The sequence below is a fragment of the Diachasma alloeum genome, unplaced genomic scaffold (genome assembly GCF_001412515.2).
Source record: "Diachasma alloeum isolate Michigan unplaced genomic scaffold, Dall2.0 Dall_scaffold_00206, whole genome shotgun sequence".
Lineage (NCBI taxonomy): Eukaryota > Metazoa > Arthropoda > Insecta > Hymenoptera > Braconidae > Diachasma > Diachasma alloeum.
The window spans coordinates 1,945,675-1,966,656 of record NW_021680371.1 but is presented as its reverse complement, the minus strand read 5'-3'; the positions used below and the strand labels follow the sequence as shown (position 1 = coordinate 1,966,656).

At 37.9% G+C, this 20,982-nt stretch overlaps 1 protein-coding gene across 1 annotated transcript in view; it reads left to right on the top strand.

The window, feature by feature from the left end:
• Window positions 1-20,982, top strand: part of LOC107036143 (neuroligin-4, Y-linked) — a 230,211-nt gene that overhangs the window by 179,136 nt on the left and 30,093 nt on the right. Inside the window, exon 8 of the mRNA XM_015253888.1 lies at window positions 11,471-11,601. Coding sequence (XP_015109374.1) covers window positions 11,471-11,601 — 131 coding nt within the window. The remainder of the gene's footprint in view (window positions 1-11,470; window positions 11,602-20,982) is intronic.

Sequence of the window (20,982 nt, the reverse complement as noted above, 5' to 3'; positions counted from 1 at the left end):
TCACCTCTCCGCCTCCCCGCCATTGCTATCATCATACGTCAACCGGCGAAATAACGTCCGTCACTCAAATGGGTAAAAATATTGAAAAAAAAGAGACCTGCCGTCGTTTAGTCGTCGATGTCCACACTGTGTCTATCATGGAATCAATCAGAACCACATTTGTCCAATTTACTCACGTGAAAATTTGAAAACCCTCCCCCTTCCCTGAACACACGACTGTCATTTCCCTCTTCGTTTTCCTTCTGCATTCTCTCTCATGCTATCCATTTTGCAACAGTGCGCCACTCTACACTTCCATGCAGATACGTGACAACGTCCATTTCGTTCACCCAATTTTCGCCAGCGATCGCAGGAAAAAAGATCCTTAGTTTTTATTTTAAAAAATAAGCTTAGGGGGACTCATGATCCGTAATTGTGACTTGAAAATCTCAATTTAAGACTTCACCTAATGAAAAGGACTAATTCAAGTCGCCGGTTTGATACCAGTCGATTGCCGACTTGATTCAAGTCGAGTAACTCGGACTATACCAATCCGAATTCCGGGTCTGATTCGAGTCGAAAAGTTGGTTTATTTTAAGAAGAAATGTGTCAAGCTGACGGCGGTTTGAATCAAGCAGTATAATCGGCTTGAATCAAGTCAAAAAATTGGCTTGACTCAAACTGAACAATCGGCTTGAGTCAAACCGAAAAATGGAGTGATTCACACCGAAATCCTACTCGTTTCAGGTAGTAGATAGCGACTTGATTTAAGTCGATTTTTTGGCATGATTCAAACCGATTTTTCGGTTTGATTCAGCTCGATTTTTTGACTTGATTCAAGTCGATATTTCGGATTGATTCAAGTCACTTTATCGCCATGATGCAAGTCGATTTTTCGGCTTGATTCAAGTTGATTTTTCGGCATGAATCAACCAATTTTTGAGCTTGAGCAAAGCCGAAACTAAAGTTGATATTACGCCTAAAAAATACTCTTGGCCTGTTCTATAAGCTCTGAAGAAAATTTCCCCCAAAAAAAATTGCCTGCACTACTTGGATATCCTTCAAAAAAAATTTTAAGTTGAGTTTGAAAATTTATCATTTGAGGCCTTCAAAAGTCTCAACTAGAAAAAGTCTCTCAGAGGTCTTAAAAGATCTCTGAGAGACTCAAAAATTAGGACTTGAAAATCTCAAATAGAAACTTTGAGAGGTCTCAAGTTGAAACTTGTAAAAAATTTCAGTTGAAACTTTCAGCATTCAACCTAATCAAATATTCAAGTTCAGTTCCGGGCACCCAAACTTGAGGCATTGAAAAGTCTCAACTTGATCCATAAAAATCTCAAATTAACCTCACCAAGTCTCAAATTGAGACTTCTGAAGATCTTATCTCAAAACCTTTGAAAACATAAAATAAATTACCATTTTCTTTTGTTGTTATCCCGCGTAAACATCCATTTAATCATCAACGAATTATTATAAATTGTGATAAGAGTACTTCATCACGCAGGCTTACACTAAAAGCTTCCCATAACCCATTTCCTAATTGGAAATTTCTCATTAACCGTAATTGATTGTTTGGGGCAAGCGACAGAAGTAATACACAATTGTCATTCGTCCAAGGGTTACTCCCAACACCACTGAAAACTTTACACAAACTTATAATAATTGTCTTTCATTCTACATTACGAAAATTAGTTATTTCGTTCGCATTTGCTTGGCTGGCTCATTGTCATGTAAATTCACTCCAACAGAGATGGCCAAGGGGTTCGGGGGGGATTATCATAGCGGAGAGTTGAACGTTTTCCACGCTTGACCGAGTTACCTCCACCCATTTCACCTCATCCCATCGTCATGCTCCCGACTGTCTTTCTTCTTCCCGCGTGTCGCCTGTCTACACTCTATGGTGAATTAAATCGCTACACACATAACACCGTGAAAGGGAGGGGCTGGCGAGAGGGGGTGAGAGGTTCTGCCGCATGGATAGCATGAGGAAGATGGAGGGTAGTGAGTGCACAGGGTGAAATTAAACGAACTCTCGTGCCGTAGGACCGACTACCCTCTCCCTTGTCGCTTGTACAGTGTCTAAATAGAATTAGCATTTTATCGGATAAGACCGGATGAAGCGGTCGGTGAAACGAAGCCCGCGGGCTTTACAAGTAATGTGATCCCAGCACAGATCGACCTACCAACCAGACTACACTCCTGATAACTCAATTTTCGGGATGGCTTTTTTTCGGTATTGTTGGTTTGGTACTTGTATTTTTCTTGTTGAGCATTGCATAAAAAAGTTTTTGATTTAAGTAGCTGGTGACTTGATTTTTCTACTTGATTCAAGTAGCAACGGTACTTGATTCAAGTAGTATGCCAGCTCAGATCGACACACCAACTAATGTACGCTCCTGATCGCTGAATTTTCAGGATAGTTTTTTTCGTTTTGGTTTGGTACTTGTATTTTTATTTGTTGAGCTTTACATATAAAAATAAATTCTTGATTCAAGTAGATCACAACTTGATTCAAGTAGGATGCTAGCTCAGATTCACAGACCCACCAGTCTACATTCCTGATAACTCAATTTTCAGAATATGCATTTTTTTCTTATTCTTGGTGTGATACGAGTATTTTTACTTATTGAGCTTCACATTGAAAAAAACATGTTTTTAATTCAAGTAGATCGCGACTTGATTCCAGTATTTATTTTTCTCATTTCAAGTAGGAAGACTCTGATCCAATCTATCTGAGTTTCCATGAATTTTGAGTATAAAAAGAATTCGTTCTTTAAAAACGAATGTCTGGTAGGAATTTGCTTGATTCAAGTAGAAAAGATACTTGATTCAAGTTGAAATTGAATTTTATATTTTTCTCTCTCTCTCAACTGATTACTCAATTCTCGGGATGTCTTTTTTTATTCATTGTTTGATACATGGATATTTACTTGTTGAACTGCTCCTAAAAAAACAATTTTTGATTCAAGTAGATCGCGACTTGATTCCAGTATTTATTCTTCTCATTTCAAGTAGGAAGACTATGATCCAATCTATCTGAGTTTCCATGAATTTTGAGTATAAAAAGAATTCGTTCTTTAAAAACGAATGTCTGGTAGGAATTTGCTTGATTCAAGTAGAAAAGATACTTGATTCAAGTTGAAATTGAATTTTATATTTTTCTCTCTCTCTCTCATCTGATTACTCAATTCTCGGGATGTCTTTTTTTTTTATTCATTGTTTGATACATGTATTTTTACTTGTTGAGCTGCTTCTAAAAAAACAATTTTTGACTCAAGTAGGTCGCGACTTGATTCAAGTATTTATTCTACTCCATTCAACTAGGAAGTCCATGATTCAATCTATCTCAATTTCCAACTAATTTCGTGTATACAAAAAGATGGTTTTCTGAAAACTAGTGTCTGTCAAGAATCTACTTGCTTCAAGCAGAACAGATACTTGATTCAAGAATCTTCCTACTTGTCCCAAGTCGCGCCGACTCAACGTGTTTGGTGAAACGTTAACATTGTTCAATCCCCCACATATGAAACAGAGGCTCCGGATTAAACCGATCATTTTTTTGGGGTGTATCCTGGCTTATAAGGGTCCAAAGGATCTTATATTTCCGACATCCATAAGGGTCATATGAAGGAAACCCCATTAAAACAGTGGATGAACTTGTGATAAAGTTGGAGAAAGCCGGCCAAATCGGCTGATCCGCTGAGTCAATCAACTTTCCAGAAAAACCACAAATTTCCAGCGGAAAGATGAAATCAATATAACCCTCTCCAGTATCCCAGAATGAATGCTTTATTATCCACTGCTTCCCGAGCAATTTCCAACTTTTTGAATGAGTTTCCCAGTTCACAAAACGAGACTTGGAAGCGATATATAGAACCCCATTTCTCCTAATTCCGTGCAGAAGTAGAAAAGCTCGATCGTACATCACCGATACGCGTTGCCATTGCTATTTTTTCCTACCTTATTATATTCGATATGAACTTCCTCTACACACGCGAAATACAATGCAGAACGGGATGTCGATGAGAAGGCAATATGACACAAACGTCAGATGTGTTGATTAAAGTGAGGATTCAAAGAAAGGATACTTATTCATTTATTTATTTATTCATTCATTTTATTTATCTATTCAAGTCTGAATTATGTCTGATATTCCGTCATTCATCAGTCATTCAAACATTCAATTCTCCAAACGTGTCATCTGTGTCGGACAGCAAAGCCCTATCAGAAAAAAATTTCAAACATATGTTTGGTAATTCCTCCAACTTTTTTCTTCTTGTAGCTATCCAAATCCTCCTAATTAATCGAATCCACCCAACATCATGTAAATCATTGACTTTCAGAGGTGCGTAAATCCAACTCGCAAAGAGTACAGCGTGGATAGTTAGCACGTATATATGTCTGCATTATGCGCTGTTTGCATTGGGATTACGACAGTAAAATACGACAGGCGTGACCTCCAACCCTCTCTCCATCCTGTGTTTGCGATTGCCCGTTTTGTGGTTATTGGAGGGCAACCTGCCCCCACTTTATACCCCCACCCCCTGCCTCCTCCTCTTGGTTTGGGTTCTCAACGTTTGTGTTTAGCCGTAGATCGTACATACACACAAAGGACAATACACATACGTCCAACAGTGGCCAAACGATTATGCTAAATTATTGTTTACAGCCGCTCGTATCCTATTTGTCTGTTGGCGTTGTGTTTGGTTTGCCGGGCGCCAGTTCAACTGTATCTTTAGCTGACCACTTGAATTCTACCGCATGGAGAATAATGAGCAGGATAGATACGTTGGTTAAAGGGAATATTCGTTTTACTGAGGTATAATTATTAGTGATGATATTGTATCAAAGAGAATTAGGATTATCGAGGAGAAACAGCCCACAGGTCCATACGGAAATCGACTGGAGGACCTCATCTGACCCCTATATAATAACCTTTCTGAACTCTCTAGCACTCATGAAACGCTTGATCCTCATAGAGGCAATATATGTGTTGCACTCATACTCATAAGAGTTACTAATAATTTCAGTCAGCATGTTTAACGTATCAAGGGGAAAACTCAGTTGAAAAGAAAACTAAAATTGACTAAATAAATCATTCACGTTACAAATAATTTTTCTCATCAAATTAGAAGTGTTATGGCGTACTTTTCCGGTTTCATAAACAATAATTGAAGAAAATGTTCGTAAATAATGGAGGACTTGTGACTGCAGTGGTAACAGTCGAAGTTTGATCGGGCAACATCGCACGCGTCGCCTAGTGGTGGGGTTGTAACAGCGAGATGAATGTTTGTGTGTGTTATACGTGTCCATATGCTTCCAGTACTGAATTATCGTCACCGACTTTACCGACCTCGATCAGCTATTGTATGGTGTTGTCGCATTGCTCGACTCGTAATGGCGGTCAATTTTTTTTAGGGGAATGCGAAAATCAATCGGAGATATCACGCCTATGTGGCCCGGTCCCCGACTTGTTCTCGCCGGCGATAGATTCTCCATAGTCTAAAGTAAATGGCTTGTGTTTTTTTTCAATACCTTGAGTGTCTAACCCAGGCAACATCTCGATCAAAATTCACATGGTCACATTTCTCCCCTAAGCGTAATGTTACAAAAAGTGATTTTCAGGAATTAATTTCTCACTAGGATGCCCCGATGGAAAGATTAAGATTATTACTAACGTGTGGCTCAAATATGAACCTGGCATATGAGACAATATAAAAAATATGTCGGTTTTGGCTAAGCATCCTTAATGAAAATTTTTAGATGTTTACAATGAGTCGATTGCTTAATTGATCATTCATTCACCCATCATCATCTCGTCATCTACTTTCAAATCGCCAGTGATCGATTTGGAGCTGTCTTCAGAGTTGACAGTGATGAGGTTCCATGTTTAATGAACCTTCATTTGAGATGCAACCATCGCCTCACATTCGAGCCATCAACGATAACATCCAGAATAAATAATTTATCTTGACATTCTTCAAACTTCCATCGATCCTAAACACACTGTCGTATCAGGAATACAACTCCCTCTTTCGCCCGTTGTACAGCATAATTCATCCATGCAAGGTAATAGAATAATCACGTTCCATCGCCTCGCTGAGATTGGCGTACTTAATTTGCTTCCTGAAATTACAACCAGATCGATAACACCGGCTTTCCGTTTTCTACACCTTGTCTGGAGCCCTTTAACTTGGCGAGTATATTATGCGTCTCAGGGAGTAACTGGGTGCCTCCTTCAAACCTGTTGATAGTGCTACAGGCTTAGTGCAAAAATAATGTGTTTCACGTCCATCTGACGGAAAACAGACGTCTGAATCAACATAAATGCCTGGGATTCGCCAAAATGTCTGACAATTTCAGGTAGAAATTGTGTCTGAAAAGAACCGAAACATTCTTTTCATCTGAACAATTTCAGGCGATTTTTTACGTCTGAAACTCGGTCATTTATAAGTCATTCCAACATTTGATTCTTCAGACGTATCATTAGTAATGCCGCGAGACATTTCACAAGACATCACGAGACAAAACTTTGGAGGGATGATCTCGGTCTCAATGAACATGGAATTCTTTGCTCTCATCTGAGTCTCGAAATACGCAATATAGGCCTCTCGTGATGACTCCGTGTCAATTTATCTCACTTCAGTTTTCAGTTTTTCGCGTTTTTTATATGTAGAAATCCGAGATGAGACAAACCGAGACAAAAGCCGAGATTTTACATTAAAAAAACACGAAAAACGAGACCGAGATGAGATAAATTGACTCGGAGTCATCACGAGAGGAGTCAATGCTACATATTTTGAGACTGAGACGAGAGCAATGATTTCCGTGTTCATTGAGACCGAGATCATCTCTCCAAAGTTTTGTCTCGTAAAGTGTCTCGCGGCATCACTACGTATCATCTGCGTCCAACAGCAGAACCTTTCGAGATAAAGAAATTTCAAACACTTCCTCTGCTTTTGAACTTGATGTACTCCTGTACCTTTTTCCTAAAATTTTCTTATTATGCCAAAAATGGGACAAAATCATCATTCCAGAGTTGTCTGAAAAGACATCTTTGATCGATTAAGACACTTTTTGATGTCTGACAAATGTCTATGAAATGGACTCTAAAGTGTTAGATTTACTACCTACCAAAACATCTGAAATTCAACCATCAGTTTTTGCACTGCTCCAATGACTACCAAATGGTGTCTTTCAACTCTTGACTGACAATGCAGGCATGGAATATTCCCTCAGGCGGGCGATCCTCATAACCTGTCATTACATCATAAATTCCTAGCTGATGCATGTTTCTGTTGAACAACAACTCATAATAGTATGCTATACTAATAAGATACATTGTTAGCTGGAATTTGAACGGGAGACATTTCAAAATGGACTTCCTAAGAAATTGAACTCATTGCTCTCAATCTCCATTGTTTCCCAACTAACTAACAGGTGATGGTTTCCCATTAACAGGAAACACATCAACACCCAAAACAGCATTCTCGCAGATAATCAAATATAGGATCCTCTAAAAACAGACGGGACAACATGAATTAGCAATTTGCACAGCACTAAACAAAACAGCCGCTTCACCAACAACGGCCAATAATTGTTAAATCCCCACTCATGAGTGATTAATTCTATCATCATCCCCGTTGGATTCCAACTCCACCAAACAAATTTCATCAGACGGTATAGATATCAAGTTGGTGGGTTTTCAGCAGTTTCATTCGTTTGAATCATGGGATTTCACGTAGATCGAAAAGTTTCATTCGCGTTTTCCTGGTTCCGGGGTAATTGGAGGTATTTAGGTACCTGGGCAATCCTGTTGCAGTTGGCTATCTACCCCCGACCGGTGAATCCGATGGTGTGGGAGGAGAGGGTTATGTCCCTCGTGCCAACGAGTCGACGTGATCGAAATAACGAGGTAATTGGAGCGTTCAGACGACGCCAGACACTAGGGTAGAGGGAGATCAAATTCCCCGCGTTTCAGGAAGGAAGTGAGGGGGAAACTCCTTTTTCATGTCCCGTGGGGTTTCATCCTGGGATCGGGAATTAAAAAATTAGGGTAGTTGGAAGTATGCGATAGTTCGTCTATGTCAGTGATCAAATTTATGAGAAGAGTTTGTGTTTGCTGCGTTGTCAACAAAGATCCAGTTTTTAGACCGGAAATTAGGATTTTCATAAATTCGAAGGACAACACAGGGAAATTGATTATTCTGTTGGGTTGAAGATGAAAGTTGAATATCTCATTAATTGGTATCATTCTATGAATTATTTGAGCGATCAAAGTGATGTGAATAATCTTTTTACGAGTAGCATCACCAAAGCTCATTTTTTGAGGCGAAAATTCCTTTTTTTTTCAATAGTTTTGAAATAAAAGACATCAAAATTCATAATTTTTCGTGTTGCATATGAAATTTTAAATGTTCATAATCCGTCTGTTATTTCCATACTCATGCATACTCGTTGATTTTCGTTATCATCTTGGTTAGATTGTTTATACAAGTGAGATTTTACTCACGAGCTTAATTCGGTCAAGTAAACTTCCAATTTTTCAAATAAAAATACAAGAAAAAATTACAAGACTCCCATATTTCCTACGTTCCATGAGAGAAGTTGAGGGATTCCTTTTTCATGTCCGTGTGGTTTCATCCTGCGATCGAGAATAAAAACGTCGAAAGCAATCGGAAATATGCGATAGTTCGTTGATTTCAGTAATCGAATTTATGTGAACAGTTTCTGTAGGATGCGTTATCAATGGAAGTTGAGTTTTAAAACCTGAAATCATGTGCATTTTCAAAGATTTGAAGGATAATACACCTAAATTAATTATTCCATTGCTTTGAATATGGAAGTTTAACATCTCATGATTGAGCGATCAAATTGATATGAATAATCTTTTCCTCAAGCGTCATCACCATATCTCGTTTTTTAAAATGAGAATCATTCTCTTTTCGACAGTTTCGAAATAAAAGACATGAAAATGCCTAATTTATTCTATTTAAATACAACATTTTGAAAGTTTATAATTCAGTAGTTATCTTCATCCTCGTGCACACTCATTAATTTTCGTTATCATCCCGGTTAGATTGTTCATACAAGTGAGACGTTAATCACGAGCTTAATTTGGTCAAGTAAACTTGTAATTTTACCGCTTAACTAGCGGTCAACCACATATACCCTACAAACTCTGATATACACACGATACAACCGCCCGGAGCATTCTAAGTTACTACATCCCCTCGTAATCCTTTTACATAAATTCATAACTTCCACGTGAACTGATCAATATTCCATAAAACTTCATCCCAGAATTTCTATGATTCATCAAAATCTACTCAACTCCGGAATTCTTAACGACCTTTATAATGAACAGAGTGGAATTGTCAATATTAATTATTCTCTCGGGAGTAATTACTCAGATTTCAAAGCCCCAGCCAACGTCAGTTTACCTTTGAATCATTTCACTGCAGCATATCTAGTTATTTCATTGTACCATGAATCGAATTTGTTGGCCACATAGTGTTAGCTTATTAATCACCTCAATGTTTTCGATAACGATCATATGCTGATGAATAATACACCGAATTTTACTGCTACATTCCGCGTAAATCGCAGAAACAGCCAGTTTCAACTATTTAATTATCATCAATTGAGTGAATAAATTCCCCTCATCACCCATAAATTTGATGTATTCCAATTTAACTGTAGTAATACACGACTAGGCGCCATCTGTTCATGAAAATGAGTTACACTTCGTTTTTCTCGATTCACAACACCTTTCATTAGCGTTAGTTATCGGAAAAATTTTCCCTCATTTTTTTTGTAATGAAACTTTTTCCTTCCGCTCCATTTACCCGGTTGTTAATTAATTGTACTACTCTTGGCTTCGCCATGGTATACGCGATCAAGGTCAGGAGGGGGCGAATGGGGTATTGGAAAGGGATGATGAATTACATCATGATGAAACAGAATTTACCGTAACAAGAGGCCGTCATCAAAGGAAAAGTTCGATCGATAACGTCACGTGTGTTTTCGATTGTAACAGTTAAATTAAATTAATACAGCCCTGTGCATTTTTCAGTAACGAATATTGCAGCCAGAGAGTATTATTTTGGAATTTAACGATCACCATGTGACCCCGTATGAACTCCTAGACCAAATCACTCTTATGACATGAATCTGAAGCGATTTCTACCTTTATCAGCATTTTTCATCATTTAATAATCTAGAAAGGTGAAATAAAAAGAATACTACGTTTCTAATTTGGACCATTCTAATTGTATCAAACTACATTTTAATGGAATCAGCCATCGACATGCTGCGTGAATGATAGATTCGGATCGGTTTTTAATCTTCGAAATCCCCGGAATAATCCGCGTCAGTGCCAGCAGCTCGGCGATGAGTTCAGCCAAATTGGATAAAGATAATCACCCTCAACTCGAAGATGTCAATATCCCTCAGAAGACTTGTCGCCAACTTATGAAAATTCTGATGGAAATTCATATCCGTCTTGAGATCAATCAAATTCGAGTGAAAAATAGATGGCGACAATATCTTCTGAAATCGTCAAACCTTCACAAGGCAATTCAATCTCTAGCGGATTATAACTTCATTCCATTCTGATGATTGGATCAATTCTCAAGTGGAATATCCAACGAAATTAGATTCGAAATACACGGCTTGCAATATCGAAATTGTGTGGAATCAACGATTGCCTTTGGACGTACTGTTAACTCAGTTGTATTGTTGGGCCAGTCTCCAGTTTGGCGTATAGCTTCCCTTTGCGATACAGTTACAGTATCACCTAGTAGTACATTCAAAGGATTATGGAGGCTCGCGTGCCCATAGGTATGCCAACGCGTAATTACTCACCATGTTACTAACCTAGATAATGGCAATCGAATTTGAAGCAAATCCGACGTCAGACACGACGTGATATAGGTCTTAACTCCCCAGTGACACGGAGTACCGGGGACTGAACCAATAGACGAGTGTAGATTGCATTTCTCAATCGATTAGATGATGATGGGGTTTTGATTCGAAGACTAGCAGTTGGAATTGGCTAAAGCCCTCCAAAATGGTCTAAAAAATGAATGTGAACTCATAGACCAATAGATTCAGTGATTTTACATCACAGCTAATAGGGAGCTGCGATGAGTTTACCAGCCCCTTGATCACCCACTCAGGGAATGTACCAATATCCTATGAGCCAGTGTAAACAGAACCACAAGCCTGTCATACTTCCTACATTTGGATAGCCTACCTGTATCCCGAAGTAGTAACCCGTATCCTGGACCTTGTCTCAATGTTCCTAGTAACCTTCATCAAGCTTACGCAGTCCCTCGGGGAATGCTGGTACATGATGTAGGTGAATATCACATCAGAAACAGTTGGTCAGGCTATTGTAAGAACAATTCACCATCTGCTTTTTAAATCGCATTTCAAATCTTTTCGTCAATACATTTTCATTCACATTTTGTTATCATTTATTTTGTAGGAATCCAAATGTTGCGGAGTACCACGGAAACAAAGCAGATGGACAAATGCCGATGACCCGTGAAAGAAACAAATTCCGGTCGATAACTTGGGAGCAGTATGACCCGGTGCATCAGAAATACCTCGAGATAAGTGAGTAAACTTCGAACTAAAGTTATTTAAAGCATGTCAACCGGAATTGAAGCTGAGAGATTCGTGTTTTCCATGATATCGATCTTCGACCATTCAGTTTTTCACCATTACGGGGGATAGTGGCAGGAGATAGCGGTAAAAACCAGTCATGCTGGGTGCATCGATTGAGTACCATATTGCTAGCTCAAAATGCAGCCAACGTGACTCTCTCGCAACAGTCGAATAACAAATTGCTATCATAACTATAACCTTTGGACTCTGGATGACTATGCTATACCCCTGGTCAAAACACCCACGATCGTTATATCGGAGGGTAGTCTACCCAAATTGGGTTATACTGGCTGCACCCTTTGACCACAGCAGATCGCTCGCACTTATGTCACATATTCTGTGCCGTTTCATGCTCCTATGGAGTCATAGAGTAACAACCAGTTGCGTCACGCACAGCTGACTGAGTGATCAATTTTATAATCTAATAGTTCGATTTATAGCGGCGTCATTCATTTTTTAGAGAGTTATTTTATGGTGGAATAAAATTGAAGAGCTATTAAAATTTATAGATCGGGTAGGAACCGGTAAAAATGTATGTATTTATTAGTGATTTTCGTGAGAGTTACATGGATATATCATACACATCTCCAATCTTACATTCTCAACTCTATGATATCTTAAACCTATCTCTCTCCCTCTCTTTCTTCTTCATCTTTCTGACCCCCTTTATTCTCCTTCCTCCTTCCTTTGTCTCCGACTCTTATTTTCTTCTTCTTTTCACCACTACTCCTTTCTTTCTGGGGAGATCTTCTCTTCTGCTAGACTCTCAGTTTCTTCCTCTCTATTTCTCGCCGCATCTTCCTTCTCTATCGTCTTCAACTTCCCTTCTTAACTCTATTCTATCTTAAACTTATCTTTCTCCCTCTTCTTCCTCTGCACCTCTCTATTCTCCTCTTGCTTTCTTCTTTCTCCTTTCTCCTTTTCCCATCGCCAACTCTGATTTTCCACTTCATTTCAACACTACTCCTTTCTTCCAGGGGGATCCTCTCTTCTGCTAGACTCCCTATTCTTTCCTCTCTTTTTCTCGCTGCACCTTTCTTCTCTGTCCTCCTCATGTCTTCTTTCTTCACTGTCTTTCGCCGTCAACTCCTTTCCTTATGAGGGAGAAGGGCACCTTTCTTCTCCATTCTTTTCCTCTCTCCATCCTCCTTACGACTTTCTCCACTTGCTTCTCCTAATCCTTGCCTTTGTACCACTTTCTCCTCTTTGCATCTCTCTTTTTCCTTCCTCCCTTCCGGCCCCTGTTTTACTTTCAGTCACGGAATTCCCTTACGTTGAAATTTTTTTACAAAACCGCGCGTAGCTGGACTCGAACCAGGTTCTCTTCGAACGTCTGGTATGTCTCAGAAAACAAGCTTATTACCAAATGAGCGAAGGCGACCAGCTCACGTAAAAATATAGGATTGAGCCTTTTTGCGACAATCTCTTTCTCTTTCTTGTAAAAATTACTCTCGAAAGCATTCGGCAAATTGAATCCAAGCTGAGATTCATGACAAAATCCCTTCTTTTTCCGGGAATCTATTGTACATTCTCACATATAAGGGCTGATAAATTTCGCAGCAGCACGAAGTTTCAAGCCCTTATCATAATAAAACTCTGTTCTCTGCATAATTGACCCAGTTCTGAGAATCTCGGGTTTTTTCCCCGTTCAACTATAACTATGTACGTTGAGAAATACTAAACCTCTGGCGTCAAATTTTCATCCCGATTTCGTCACGAAAATGTAAAGCAAGACTTCATGTGGAAATATATAGTCACCTCTCCCCGAATCGTTGGGAAAGGGACGATCTGCCAGCAACGATCAAGTACGTGACATCCTACTGTCTAAGAATCCCAAACTTCCATGATCATCACATGGGAATTTGACACTATTCCAAGGAATGAAAGTACATAACTGCCGACAGAAGTTCCTTCTGGGTTAAGATTTTGTGAAAAGAAAGAGTTGTGAAGCGATGAGTAAAAGTTCGTTGAACGGTTCGAGACTTGCCAGGTAACGAGGAAAATTGTCACCCATTTCCGTCACGAAATTTACGGTTTTATAATTTTTTTTCCTCTTTTACGAAACAGTAAATGTACGGATTTTTTTTTTCAACTGAGATGTACAAAACTTGTCCATTTGTTGCATTTGGAAATTACCGACTCTGCTGAAGCTACAATTAATGAGCATTGAGGGTTTTCATTGAAACTCTTGACCCCTTAACTTCACCACAGCCCATCCTCGTTCTACTCCCGGTCCATAAACCGCTCCTCCCTGGTACTTTGCTTTTACCGAGATTAGTTGAAGCCCGAAAAATCTCCCCTACGTATCCGCAAAAGTTGGGTAAATGATCGCTAAATATTGAGACACAGCATCTTGTTACTAGTGCATCTCCCGCTTCTAGATTTTTCCCTTCATTTTTTCCCATTTTCAAGACAGTAGCCTCTTACCTAGATGCATCTAATGTGCTTCCATAAAGTTTTCCGTTGAGCTCGCAAAATTTTTCAAAGAAAAACTTTTAAGAATTAGTATCCAACATAAAAGTGGTGAAAATAAAAAAGAAAGTAATAGTGATGAGGAAATGTTCTCATCTTCCCTTTTTAGAGTCGGGGATTAACTACACTTTAATGAGAATAACCCATTTTCTCGCAATATTTTTCATGAACATGTTAAAAAGGGAAGAAAATTAAACTCCTCGAGGTATTGCGCTGTATAAAACATGTTATCAGAATCATATATGAAGACTTCAAAGTTTATTTATCCCATAAAATCCGATTGAAGAGAAATTTATGTTATTCATTGGTATGAAAAAGTTTTTACTCATAAATAAGAAACTGTTCCTTTACTTCTCTTCATCATAAATATTTTAGTGTCGCATAAACATTTTGTCTAACTTAAGTAAAATAAACTTGACAACCCTCTCTCCCCCTCACCACCCGATTCTCATGAAGTACCAGTTGCCTCCGGTGGTTGGAAACATATAATCGAGATGAAAGACTCAAAAGTTTTGTCAGCTCTCGCCACCAAAGTTTCAGTCATAAAACAAAATGAAAATATGAAACAAATTGGAATGATGGATATGAGATACACCGTGATCGATAGAGTGCATTCTAAATCGCTAAACTATACAATAAATGTTGATAGGAGTTTTACTCATCGTTCTCTTTCAAGAAGGGTGCAACCGCAATTATTTTGCTGACATGTTTTACGTCCAAATACACAAAATTCGATTAGAGGGGTTGTGTACAGTGGGTTGAAAGGTAATCGAATGATGTAATGGTGTGGTGAAATGCACGTCAGTCGTTAGAACCCTATTAGGGAATGTCGAATGCAATGGAGCTTTAATAGGTACTTCCCTCACTGATCATTGAAATTGGTGGGAATGGGAAAAACTCACTTTGTTCATGTTGACGCCTTGTTTATAGAAAGCTTCTGCGAGAAGACTGATCATTCACAATTCGAGAGGATTGTGGTTGCTTCAATAATATTTATTGCTTCCAATCTCATAACGAACGATATTGCACTTGTGTAATTTTATGGTCTGGATAATTGTTGACAATAAAAAGAGGCCATCAAATGACGAGAATGGATTGCAATTCATGTTTATTGACTTTCTGTATATCTTCTTTATGGCTTTTCGCTGTTTATGCTCAGATTTTTCCACTGACTGCAAAAAATTGAACCTCTTTCGTCGTTATTTTGAAATCGGGTTCTTGATCCTAAGATTTTGTTGTTGAAACTCATGCACGGAGAGAAAAGGCGGGGGAGAATTCGAGTTTTGGGCACCAGAAATAAGGCACAAACTGCCAAACTCAAGACATTTTTTGAAAATCAAACAATAGTTGCACTTGAGATCTCAATGTTGTTAATGTGAATTCAATTGAAGATCAAATTTTTCATGGAGTCTCTCATTCAGGTTGGAAATTCAGGATAATTGGGTTGTTCAGGTTCAATTATCACTGATATTGAACATCGCATCCAACTGAAATTTCAGTGGATTGAAAATTCAGAGAAATTGTTGCTTGAATTCTCAAATTATTGAGCAATTATCAGTTTCATGTGGACCTGAAAATTGCAATTTCATTGCATACTCCAGAATTCATCTGATTTTTCAATAACAAAATACATGAAAATTTCGTGCGAATGACTGATTGTTAAAAATTTCAAGATTTCTTAATTGATACACCAAGAGTAATTTTCTAACAGTGTACGAGAAATTTTGCTATAAGTTCATCAATTTTTGCGAGGAAAAACGAAAAAAATTCTAGAGCTGGCACTAGAAAATTTCCGAATATTTCACATTCTTCCCGTCTTCGTACGTGTCCGTCCGATATCGGCAAAGTTCGGCTCGCCGAACTGAACCGAACAACTGCACTCGGGAGTCCCAAGTTGGGACTTACAGGTGAAGTCTCTACATCAAAGTCGAGCAACGGAAGCATAGGTTCTGCAGAATTATGTGATAATCAGTGAATATTATGTTCATTTTTGTATGAAAGTTGGATTAACCGTATGAATTCAAGCGTATGCGTGAAAAATAAACGTGACAAGTAAACCTGTCGTGAAAATGGTTCAAAATTAGTGACATTATTCACGTGATGAAGTTTTAATCTAGTATAATTGTTAGTCGATGTATAGTCGCCTATCAACATAATGTGTTCACTTAAGTTTTCCTCTCCATTCATACTGTAATAGATTAATGCGAATAACAATCAATAAAATTATCAATGAGTAATTGAAAAAAAAGACAAAAATTTTGGTCGGGGAAAAATTGTTTGTCGGTCGACTAATTTTTCGTTTACCGATAAAGAAAATTTTGCGATGAAAACGGAAAATTTTCAAAAACCGAAGGGGAAAATTTCATGTCTTGGCACACTACCCTCCAAGTCTAATACAACACTAGAATTTTTCCTGGAATTTTCCTACAAAATTCTCCGACTTTTTTTCTTTATGTTAGAATTTTTGTCCAAAATGTCCAGATCATGAATGAAACCCCTATTTCTCTCAAATTCTGGCCAACTCATTTCCTCTCTCATTTAATCTCAAAGAACCTCTCCCACGATACCACCGCAAACTTTGCCATTCTAATTATACGAATGTAAACAGTGCATAAAGGAAGGATGGAAGTACTCTGCATACATCAACTGACCCGGCGATGAAATGTAATTGAATCACTCGAATTAAGGACAAAGACGTCATCTAATCCTATCAGATATTCAACTTCTTTCAGTCCATGAGTGCTTGACGATAAAAAGAAAATCTGAAAATGGTTTACGTGACCGCAATGTGGAAAATTAAACTCCTCATCACTTGAATCCACTCAGTCTTCTGATTCACGTCACGCACTTGGACTGATTCAGCCCTGTCTGGCTTTCAGAATCAGTTGGTCAACGCATTGAATTGGATGAATGGAATTCACCCTCGGGAATCAGATAAAGAAGGGACATAGGAAAACTTAATCCTGCCATTGTTCTTCCTGTTATCCTAATGATCATCAGGAATTTTTTCGGAAGAATTTCTCCGTTCCCTCGTCCATTCATTAATAGATGCTTGTCTTGAATGAAAGATTAATTTTAGTTGAACAAACGTCGACCTAATTCTTCTCTGCGTAATCGATGCTCTGTGAATCGTCGAACATACATCAACCTACATCGAATATCATCAACTACTCTTCTATGTGAAAATATTATTGTACATCATTCACTGGAGCGATCCAGCTCGCGAAACAAGATGGATTTAACCTCAAATCGGATGTATGTGAAATTCAATGAGAACTCTTTAGCATGATTCTCTTTGTTAAAGAAAGGTTTGCAGTTCTCCCCCATTTTTGACAAAAGAAAGAAATGGAGAGTACAATATCACAAACCCCATTGAATTTCTATATCTAGAGTAGACAAAGGGGTCGTGTGTAGACAGTACAACATAAATCTTCACTGTGTATCTCTTAGGGTACGCACACGTGAACATGTAAATTACAATCCTTGAATATATGTACACAATGTTCTCTTTGTTAGTTCATCATGTGTAACACTTGGAAACAGGAGAATAGCCGTTGTGTTGGTGACGGCATCATCCTAATGCGAATCATTTCAGTGCAGTTCAAAGCCCGTTATTTCGGCGCGAATCACATACCTTAAAGTTTCGTACCTTGCGTAATAACTGTGTATTTGTTACTCGAGAGAAAATGATTATAGTGATAAGGTTTCATCGGCCTAAGTTCAAGGAAAGTTTTGGCTTTGCTAAGATCAGATAATTGGGGGAAACTGCAATACGGATCATTCAAGAGATGGAGATCTTGCCTACAACTTTTGCTTCCGGATGGAAGCTTCGTAATCGTTTAAATTCAAGTTTTGGATTTTTTGTATTAAGGATGTTTCACCAAAACCCACATTATTCACCATAATTTTGATATTGTCTCATATGCCAGGTTCATATTTGAGCCGCATGTTAGTAATAATCTTAATCCTTCCATCGGGACATCCTAGTGAGAAATTAATTTCTGAAAATCACATTGTGACAGTGTGAATTTTGATCGAGATGTTGCATGGGTGAGACACTCAAGATATTGAAAAAAAACCACAAGCCATTTACTTTAGAATATGGAGAATCTATCGCCGGCGAGAACAAGTAGGGGACCGGACCATATAGGCGTGATATCTTCGATTGATTTTCGAATTGCTCTAAAAAAAATGTGACCGCTATTACGAGTCGAGCAACCCGACAACATCACACAACAGCTGATCGAGGTCGGTAAAGTCGGTGATGATAATTCAGTGCTGGAAGCATATGGACACTTATAACACACACAAACATTCATCTCGCTGTTACAACCCCACTACTAGCCGAAGCGTGCGATGTTGCCCGATCAAACTTCGACTGTTACCACTGCGGTCACAAGTTCTCCATTATTTACGAACAATTTCTTCAATTATTGTTTTTGAGACCGGAAAAGTATGCCATAACACTTCCAATTTAATGAGAAAAATAATTTGTAACGTGAATGATTTATTTAGTCAATTTTATTTTCATTTTCAACGTTGTTGTCCACTTGAAAGGTTTCATCTTTAATAAATATGAAAAAACCGAGGTAAAACGTCAATCAGGATAACCTGAACGTTTTGACATTATCATTTTACCAGTATTTTTTCTAATGTAAAAAAAATCCCGTTTCATGTCTAATTCAGAAATCAACAGGAAATTCACAAGAACTGGAATCACCGAACATTGTCGTTCCCTTCAGTACTATATTCAAACAGTGCAACTTTCAGTAATTAATTATTTCATGAGAAAACTCGTCCGCGATAGTTACGTCTCCAGGGAGCCCCAGATGTTCGATCGAAAACATGAATTTTCCAATACTTTGGGGGAGTGGGAGGGGGAGGAAGGTTTAAAGCCACCCTCCTTTTTTTCGAAAGGAGAAGTTTGTCTATACATTTCTCCGGAGCTTTGTGAACAGGCGACACTGCTAAGGCCAACGACTCACCCCCTCCGGATAGTTTCTCACAAATCTTGTCGGTGGAGTTTACACTACAGTATATACAGTGGCTATCGAATAAACTTGTTTGCCCACTTGTGCAAAATACCCACCAGGATTACCTTTATTTTTACGCTTCCAACTTCAAACAATATTAGTTTCATTGTTCCGAGGTTTTTCGGTGCAGTTAAATTCCATTCAGATAATTTTATAAAAGACAGAGAAGAAGAAAAGTTTTTTGAAAGGGAAGGTAAATTATTCTACGCTCGTGTAGCTAAGCTAAACACGTCATTAGTCCAATATTTCTATTGAAAAGAGCGTAAACACGCACGAAAAGATTTAATAGAAAAACCTATCGAATTCGTTAGGAAATTCTATTGAATTTCTATTAAACTTTCGATTAGTTTTTGGCTGATTCTATCGACATGTTCAATGGAAAACATTCAATAGAAAAAGTCAACAGAATTCGATTTTCCTATATAACTTATTAGGATTTCTATATAACTTATAAGATCTTACGTTGAATCTCAATTAATCCTTTTTGAGATACATTTACTTGGATCAAATAACGCAGTTGGTGGACTCAAATGACATCTATTCATCACAAGAATAAAAAAGTTCTATTTTTGTTTAACCTAATATAATCTCCAGTTCGGAAATTTTCTACTTTCATAAGTTGATCCAAAATTCGTACCTTGAAAATGATTATAAAAGTGAGTTAATTGAGTGTTGTTTGTATATCAAGACAACACAACTGATGTTCTCGAAATTATATGTATTTGACAATTAATAAGCCAATGATAAACGGTTCCAATAAAATTCTCTAAATAAAACTAATTTTTTCTGTCAGTGCACATTGCGAGAAAAAAATATATTATCCCAAATGATTCTTGTTTGAGCCAACAAAAGTTGCGTGTTGAGTGAAGAACTAACAACAAATCAAATCCAGATTTAAGCATATGAGGACCAGGGATAGCCAAATTTGTAATATTTTATTATGGTTAATATTGCAGCCCTTAATTGGAAAACATCACTCTTGAAATTTTTGGAGTACTTAAGGATCATGAATTCAAATATTCAAATTTTCAACTATTTTATCAATCAATAATTGAGGTAGGAAGATTGACGATTACTTGGGTAATCGAAAATCCCCTTTCAAGAAATTTGAATTATTCACTTAGTGGAAAATTTACAGCTTCATATTAAAAATTTTTAAATATATCGTTATTCGTATGAAATCAGATTATTATATTATATTATTTGGAAAAATGAATCAACATATTTTAAACCTTCAATAATGTAAGGGTCAAATCCTTGTAATATTACAGAAATTTAATATTGATGGGGGATCCCTGATGAGGACTGTCCTGAGATCAAAAATTGTTGTCTCAAAAATTTAATTGTTTGAGGTGCTAGAAAGAAAAAAATCTCGCTCTCCGTTATTCGTTGCTCGCTCCAATCAATCGAAAAAAAATTGAAATATCGCGACATCCGAGGATTGTCTACCACCGGGAAACGGAGCAATGTCCAGTTAATTTATGCCCAACTACATTCACATCCACAACCTGGAATACAGCATGACCACACATTACATAAACTGGAAACACGCCACAGCGGGACGTTAGCTCGTAAAGGGGTGATGGAGGTGTACTCATCAGCATCGCCATAACCATCGACGGTTTAAACTGCTCCACTGCTGATGCCTCGGTGTTGGAGCTCACTCGAAACTCCCACGGCTACAGTTCGAGTGACTATCACAATGGCATCGGTATTACTCTTGTAACGAATTCACATTGAATCATTCTCAGTGAAAGTTGTAACCAACTATTTTCCAAAATCAAATTTAATTACGTTCGTTCATTAACAGCAAAATTATTGTGGA